The following is a 9,140-nucleotide window of genomic DNA, read 5'->3' as shown; positions in this document are numbered from 1 at the left end:
CAACAAAGAAATATCCCATCTCCTAGCCGATGGTCTCATTTGGTCATGTAGGTCATATAGAGGCACCAGTATTTCATAACCAGTTTAAACGTTCCGTGTAATTTTAACGTTACAAACAGAGGGCGGAGGGCAGATATGCGGCGTCGCTATGACGACCAGCTGTGGGCGGAGGTGGGCGGAGCCGAGGGCAGATTGAGAGAGTACAACTTGAGGTAAAAGCAGACACTACTTCAGGTCGAGACGAGTAAAGCCGAGTTGAGAGCTGAGCCTCAGCCGTGCGCAGAGTCTCCTCTGATTGGCCCACAGACAGAGATGGGCAGTATTTGAAATACATGTATTTAAAATACGTATTTCAAATACATTTGTGTATTTTGTAATTTGTATTTGGCTGGACCAAGAAAAATAAGACGTAATTTGTATCAAGATACTTTCAGATCTTGTATTTTGTGTATTTTAAATACATGAAATACTTTTTTCTTTAATTTTATGTCTTTTTATTCTCATATTGACACATTCTTACCATTGACACAGGTTTTAACTGTGGAGAAAAAAAATGTGACATGTCACTTCTACTCTACCTCTGATTGGCTTACCCTCAGAACAAACTCAACCACAAATCAGAGGCAGAGTAGGGTGGGTCTTGAGTCAGACTTCACATCACTTATTCGTCTAGTATGAAGCCTTGTATTGGTGGAAATTCCCCCAGAGATAAATTACTAATATAAATTGATGATTAGATATTGCATGCACTGGCTTATCTGCAAATGAAACGATTTACTGCATATTCAAACCAGTGTATCATATTAGAAAGACACAACTAATTATTTTCTTAATTAAAATTGGCAAAGTGGGTGGCAGTGTGTGTGTGTGGGTCATGATTGTTATGTCATCAGTGATGTCATCAGTGATGTCACTCGGCCAATTGAGATGTCATCAGTGATGTCACTCGAGCAAATGATCGCCCAACTGTGATGTCACTCAGGCAGTTGTGATGTCATCAGTGATGTCACTCGAGCAACTCTGATGTAGTATAAGCCGATGGCGCACATTTGCACGATGGCACCAAGGTGGGTGGGCGGTGTCTGTCTGTCTGTCAGTCATGATTTTGGGAGCCCGTGGAGCCGGCAATTTCCATAACTGCAGCCATGGCACATCATCTCCAGGGATACTGTTATGATGTCAGATATCTAGGGGCTAACATGGTCAAAGTTCCAAAACTTGAGGTTAACATGTAGAAATGCTGCCTGTAAGTCAAAAGCCCTCACAGAAGGTGATTAACAGCTGAAGTGAGGGAGAAATTAGATGTGCTGAAAAACAGCTAAAACTGAAATGAAAGAACTGTAATGTGTTAGACGGTACACAAAGGAGAATACTGTCACAGAGGACTAAGAGATGATTTACTATCTAAGGAAACCAGAAAATTTCACATTTGAGAAGCTGGAATCAGAGAATTAGGACATTTTCCTTACAGAAATGTCTCAAAATGATGAAAAGATGATCAAAATAGGCAATTAATGTAATATTTGGCTATATTTGGGGTCGCTTTATGCACAGACCGGAGAGTCCGCGTGCAGTCGTGCACGGATAACAACAATACTATGCGGTACCAAGTGGTGGAAATGAGTTGGTTATCCTTCCTTCATCCCTTTGTTCCTTCCTTCACTCATCTATCCATCCTTTCTTCCAACCACTCTTTCTTACTTTCCTTTCATCCTTATTTCTATTCACCTAGCTCCATCCATCCATCCTTTCCCTCTCTCTCTCTCTCTCTCTCTCTCTCTCTCTCTCTCTCTCTCTCTCTCTCCATAATATATCCACCTGCTGACTCGCTCATATTATCAGCGGCCAGTGTGAAGAACGTATATTCATCTCGCCACTAGAGCTCGCTTGTGAGCCATGTGACACACACACACAAGCACGCACGTGCGCGCGCGCACATACACACACACACACACACACACACACACACACACACACACACACACACACACACACACACACACACACACACACACACACACACACGCAAAGAGGGAAAGTGAGAGAGAAAATAAAAACTTCCCGTTGGTGAATCAAGCCGCTCGTGAGAAAGTTTATAAAACAGCGGAATGAGAGATGACCGATACCCTTCACACACACAGACACACACACACACACACACACACACACACACACACACACACACACACACACACACACACACACACACACACACACACACACACACACACACACACACACACACACACACACACACACACATGCACACAGTCTTACATGCATATTGTACAAGGGGAGTAGGGGACAAACATGCACAAACACACACACCCATACACACACACACACACACACACTTGTAGCAGCACACACACACACACACACACACACACACACACACACACACACACACACACACACACACACACACACACACACACACACACACACACACACACACACACACACACACACACACACACACACACACACACACACACACACACACACACACACACACACACACACACACACACACACACACACACATCAATGGGGGGGGGGACGTCCATCTCACCAATCACAGCCTCAGCCGTGCGCAGAGTCTACTCTAATTGGCCCACAGAGCTGTCGCTCATATCCTCGGGGGGCGGGGCCAGGAGAGGAGTCTGACCTGATCCAGTCGCTTACAGTCCGGACAGTCCGCGTGCACGGATAACAACAAGCACCAGCTTATCAAGGAGAGAGAGAGCGCGAGCGAGCGAGAGAGAGAGAGAGGAGGAAGAGAAGAGGATAAAAAGTGAGAGAGGAAACAGGAGAAAAGACGCGAGGACGCACAAGTGTTTCCCCCCCACTGGAACAAGAAAGAAGAGAAGAGGAGAAAGTGTGGGAGAGAGAGAGAGCGAGAGAGAGAGAGTGAGAGAGTGAGAGAGAAAGAGAGAGAGAGAGAGAGAGAGAGTCCACTTCTCTCTCCGCACTTTCTTCCTTCCTCCACACCTTCACCATCATGTCTCTCCCCGGCTCTCCTCCGCTCCTCTCGCCGGGCTCGGGCGCTCCTCCCCCGGCCGGCAGCGGCGCGCTGTACCGCTCCTCCGAGCCGCTGGGCACCGGCGGCGGCAGCGCCCTGCCCAGCCCGGCGCACTCCCACAGCCCGTCCCCTCGCCAGCAGCACGCCATGCTCGGCCCCTTCCTCACGGGACCAGGGGGCCCGCTGGCCGGGCTGGGCAACGGCACAGTGTCCGGAGCTCTGGCTCCTCTGCACGGACTCTCCTCTCTCAACCCCACCGGCCGACCAAGCTCCCCTCTCCCGCTACAGTAAGTTTCCATCCACGTCTTAAAACTCCTCCTGTTATATCCTGCAGTGCACTTTACTATAGCTATCTCCCTGGTATTCCTATAAGACTCATGCAGGGACTATAATATGCCTTTAGGAACTTGTATCACTTCAATGAAGTGACTCCATAATAATATAGGGACTTCATATCTGTGGACTAGTGATGATCTTCTAACATTGCAATTATATCCTGCAATATTCACCCATGCACTTTGAGTCCGCATCACTAGGCTATGCTACTATGGTATTCATAATATTATACAGTAATATTCCCGTAGGAACTTAATTATGTCTGTATCTAGGCTATAATGTTCATTATCGATATTGAACTTTGCTTAAACACTTGAAGTGACATTATCTTATGGTATCAATAATATAATCCTAGGAATATGAGACTTCAAGTATGTCTGTGGAACTCAATATTGACTTTTTTATTGACCTATCTAACATCTCTATAATATCCTCTAATAGTCATCCATGCACTTCGACTATACGTTACTATCTCTCTATGGACTTATAATATTCACATAATATTCACACAGGGACTATATTCCTGTAGGAACTTAATTCATGTCTGTATCGGCTATAATAGTCATATAATATTAGAGACTGTACGTGGGAACGTAATATGAGTTTTTAGTGATATTATCTTCTTTAACATTCATATAATAACCTGTAATATTCTTCCATGCGCTTTGAGTCCGCATCACTGTAGGTGATCTATTCCTTTCATATTCCCGTAGCCTATATTCATGCAGGGACTATATTCCAGTAACTTCAATATATCTGTATCATAGGCTATAATAGAGTCCACATCACTATTATAGGCTACTATCTGGTATTCTTATAATATTTATGCATATAATATTCCTGTAGGAACTGACTTGTCTATAATGACTTAATCGGCTACAATATTCCTATAGTGACATTATCCCCTATGGTATTCCTATAATATTCCTATGATATCATGTAACATTAATCTATGGATTTAGGGACTTACTCACTATATCATTCCTATAGTATTCAGCTGTATGTGGGTAACAATAAAGACTTAAAGTGACAATAATATTCCGATAATACAGTATAACAGTATAGGACTTCCAGGTGTCTGTGGCACTCAAGACTCCTATAATATCGATGCAACTTATATCACTATAACATTCATATAATATTCCTATAGGAACTGTATTGCTGCAATATTTTCATGAACTCATGTGCGTTATGTGATTATGCTGTTGCTATGCTGCAGCATTCACTGGTTTGTGCCTATGAATTTAGCATGTTTGCATGTACAGATGTGCTTTTTGTGTATATCTCATGTGTTTATGTACACTGTGCGTGTGTGTGTGTGGGTGTATAAGTGCATTTATGCAGTTTATCTATGTGTGTATATGGGTGTGTACAGTATGTATATGTCTATGTATATACATTTACATCTTTATGTTAGGGATGCACAATATTGGATCTTTTTTTGGGCCAATATTCAATATTTTCCGATAGCGATTGTGTACATTAAATCTCCCCCAACTAATTTCAGAGAACATGAAGTCTCCTGTAGTGGAATCGACACATTATTATGCCTTCTCTTATCGTGATGGCCCGCTGGCAGATGCAGCATTTGGGCATAATTAAACCGCCATTTTATCGGTAGACATTTTTGTTTCGGCCCAATGCCGATATTTCATTTTAAAGCCTTTATTGGCCGATACTGATGATGTGCCGATATCGTGCCTCTTCATACTTCCTGTCTTGTAACTACGGGCTTTGACGACTCAATCGCCACAATAGAGTCCCGCAGTGATGACATGTTTTTGTAGGCTTACCCCGGAAGTCCCTGCATGCGCTGCTGGTTCATAGGGGGAAGAGGCAATGGGATTTTTGTATGGGAATTTCGCTTAAACGGATAGGCCAACTTTTTGGGAGTTTAGGCCATTTGCCATATAGACCCTTTCACTGTTTGTAAACAGCGATGACGTAACGAACTCGTTGCAGAAAGTGACAACTAGCGGTTCAGCTGTCATAGAAATATGGAAGATCCGGACGCCTCCTCCACGTATTTTAAAGCTTTGCCAGCAACAGACAGGTTACCTTACACAAATAAGCTCACTCTTTCAATGGGGTGTGGTTTCTTAACCGCACATCGTCATATTCCTAGTGGGAATGTCCAGCGTCTATACGCGTACGGCACAAGACGTCTTTTTCCTGTATTCCGGGGATCTCTCTCGTTTCGGCTTGAGTTCCTCAGAGTTTTGGATACCGCGATGCGCGCGCAACTAACCCTGTGACGTCCACTCTAAATGGGTCTATTGTCTATATTAAAACACGAACGTACATGACTTTATTTTCCATCTGCGTGCAGTACTGTGGTACAGCACCTCACCGCTAATAGCTCAGCGCTAACAATGGCAGTCAATGGGATATTAGCCTACTTCGGTTCAGTCGCCCAAAATGCACATTCAAACAGCGCCATAAACATTCACATGACACATGTTGTGACTCATCGTGTACCACGTGATGAAATAATAATCCAAAGTTACGTCAAACGGTCATTTTCGTAGTCAATCCACACCGAAAACAAAACAAAGAGTAACCAAACTAACACGAGTGTACATGTATACCGGTAATCAAACTTCCTCGTTTGCCATGCGGCACATGCACTGTGTGCAGGTATCAGTACAGTGCAGTACTGCACACAGTGCATGTGCCACATGGCAAACGAGGAAATACACTCCTGTTAGTTCGGTGACTCTTTGTTTTGTTCTTTAAATGCATGAAATAAAGTCTTAAAGGAACAGCTCAACCTAAAATCCAAAATACATATTTTTCCTCTCACCTGTAGTGCTATTTATCCATCTATATCATTTTCGGATAGTTGCCTGAATTTTGGAGATATCGGCCGCAGAGATGTCTGTCTTCTCTTCAATACAATGGAACTGGATGGCACTCGGCTTGTGGTGCTCGAAGCACCAAAAAAATACATTTGAAAAACTCAACAGCATCTCTCTCCAGAAATCATGAGGCGGTTACTCAAGATAATGCACAGACTTTGTTGTGAGCAGTTTCATGTAGGAACTATTTTCTTTTGCAGTCTCATGTAGGAACTAGCTAGCAGCGGGTGTACTTCGGTCAAAAGAAAATAGTTCCTTCATGAAACTGCTCATAACAAGGTCTGTGAATTATCTGAGTAACCGGGTCATGATTTCTGGAAAGAGACATTGCTGTTGAGTTTTTCAAATTTATTTCTTTGGCACTTTGAGCACCACAAGCCGCGTGCCATCCAGTTCCATTGTATTGGAGAGATGGCAGAAACTCGGCGGCCGATATCTCCAAAACTCAGGCAACTAACACAACATTATATTGATGGATACATAGCACTAACATGTAAGAGGGAAAATATGTATTTTGGATTTTAGGGGGAGCTGTTCCTTTAACAAAAGTTTATGAAACAGCAAAGTTTGTTCAGCAAGATAATCTTCACAAACGAGGACCACGTTCAGGGCCGATTCTAGGGGGGGGGCAGGGGTGGGCTATGCCCACCCAAAAATTAATCTTGCCCACCAAAAAAAAAAAAAAAATTGTATCTCCCTTTTTGAATTCCAGGCGACCGCACTTAGGGTCGCGACCCGAAGGTTGGAGACCACTGGGTTAGTTAGTTTAGGGCACCTAACAGTAGTTATAGCTTTAATTTGATTTGAGAAATAAGCTCATCCAATGCAAAGAATATTATGGAGTTGATTATTTTAAACTATGGATGAAGGATTGTTATTTATTTGTTAGGGTAACAAAGTCAATCTGCTTTCAAAGTTTTAATTTCAGTTTGAGTTTGAATAAGACTAAAAGTCTTGTAGATATAGGTTTGAAGGCTAAATGGCAAATAGTTTTTAGCTATGGTTAAGTCTCACTGCACTAGTCTTTAATTTGATTTGAGAAATAAGATCATCCAATGAAACGAAGGGTAAGTTAATCTGCTTTCAAAGTAGTTTTCTTTGTCACTTTTCAGTTTGAATTTGAATAAGACTAAACGTCTTGGAAATATAGCAATAGTTTTGTAAATAGTTAGTTTGTACATAGTTTGCTAATAGTTTTGACAATAATAATGTAAACACTGGCCTGTCACCTGAGTGAAAGTTCCTACTTACAGTTTGGTGACCCAAAACAGAATGGTGACTCCTACTGGAACAATTTGGTTCAGTGTTTATGCCTGTGTTGCTGTCTGTTGTAGTGTAAAACGACTAAAGGGAGAGCAGGTGGTTACATGAAAGTGAGTGAGAAAAGGAGAAGATACTGAATAATGACATCACAACAGTATAATCCTAATGTTAATTTAAAATTAAATATTCTTGGATGAAAGTCCAAAAAACGTCAAATTTTCTTCGGCGCTGCCCTTGCAGGCAGCACCGAGAGTCCATTCCTACCTAAAAGTACTTCCAGCGCCACTGAATATAATGCAATTCAATCCCCATCCCCGAACCCACAATCTCTGGCAACCTACTGCCAAAGTTGCCCCCTACCAGCCCACCCTAGTGTGGCAGGCTAGATACGGGCCTGACCACGTTTATGACTTTTTAAGTGTTTTAGGAGCTAGGTTTCTCTCTGTCTGTCTGTTTCTCTGTCCACTGATGGCATCATCAGTGATGTCATAAATACCAGTGATGATGTCATCAGTGATGCCACAAATCCACTGATGACATCATCAGTTATGTCATAAATCCAGTAGTCTGTCGAGGAGAGGAGAGGGGGAGAGAGACTGAGGGAGAGAGAGGAGACTGAGGCAGAGAGACTGAGGGAGAGGGAGGAAAGGGAGAGAGAGGGGGGAGAGACTGAGGCAGAGAGAGAGGGAGACATGCCCATGCCAATAGGGCAGGCAAGGCCACACAGCAGCCGAGCTGCGGGCAAGGCCACGCAGCGCCGAGCTGCGAATGCGAGCTGCAGGACCAGCTTGGCGAGCTGCAGGACGGGCGAGCCCGTGTAGCAGGCGAGCCTAGGAATTGAGCCTGCGTAGCGCGCGAGATCCCTAGTTTAACCCAAATCCCCATAACAAATATCCCATTGCCTTTTATACATACGAGCTGGAAGTGCTACTTCTGGACTCGATCCTGCGGTGCAAAAGGGAGACATTTTACATGTCTGAAAAGCAGGATTATGTCCAATCTCAACGTGGATTTGAGACAAAACATCGGTTAATTTTAACACATTCACTGCCAGCCATTTTTTTTTTACTGTAGGTAGCTTCTGCCAGAGGATTTTTTTGAGGATTCTGGCTCATCTTTCAAGACCCGAGGATTCTTTTCTGCTAAGATTTTGTGAACACAAAATATCTCAAAAGAACTAATAGAATGTGTGCTTTCTCTGTCTAAAAGAGTTAGTTTGTATAGTTAGTAGTTATGTAGGCATTAGCACTTGAATACAGCATGGTTTCAGCGTCTGAAAATTTAAGCTGCGATAAATAGCTTTTTGTGAAATTCGATAGAACAGTCACTTTAACCATTCATTTTTGGCATCAGTAAGACGTCAGACATCTAAACAATAGTTTTGAACAGTAATTTCCTCCATAACAGCAGGAAACACCCCTCTACTTCAAACTCCTCCCTCCGTGTGTGTTCTTCTTGGCTGCAGCGGGCGTGTCACAAGCGAGTTGCTGCTGCTGCTGCTCCTGTCTGCTGGCGGCCGCTGGGCAAGTCTGGATGGGCTCGCTCGTTTCTTGGGGTTTCGGTTGAGAAACCCGAAGAAACGGGGTTTCTTTTGCGATTCTGGTCTTATTTATGCTGCGTGTTTCAAAGTGTGTTGCACCCATAATCTATTATGCAAA

At 43.3% G+C, this 9,140-nt stretch overlaps 1 protein-coding gene across 1 annotated transcript in view; it reads left to right on the top strand.

The window, feature by feature from the left end:
- Nucleotides 1–3,093: 3,093 nt before the first annotated feature.
- The window catches only part of LOC310779494 (dachshund homolog 2-like), a gene marked incomplete at its 3' end in the record, with an annotated part of 16,379 nt that continues 10,332 nt past the window's right edge, over nt 3,094–9,140 (top strand). Inside the window, exon 1 of the mRNA XM_083640027.1 lies at nt 3,094–3,312. Within this exon, the coding sequence (XP_083496153.1) occupies nt 3,173–3,312 (140 nt within the window). The 5' untranslated portion in view covers nt 3,094–3,172. The remainder of the gene's footprint in view (nt 3,313–9,140) is intronic.

Source organism: Poromitra crassiceps, assembly GCF_964638095.1.
Source record: "Poromitra crassiceps genome assembly, chromosome: 7".
In the NCBI taxonomy this organism is placed as follows: domain Eukaryota; kingdom Metazoa; phylum Chordata; class Actinopteri; order Beryciformes; family Melamphaidae; genus Poromitra; species Poromitra crassiceps.
This window is presented reverse-complemented; position numbering and strand designations above follow the sequence as displayed.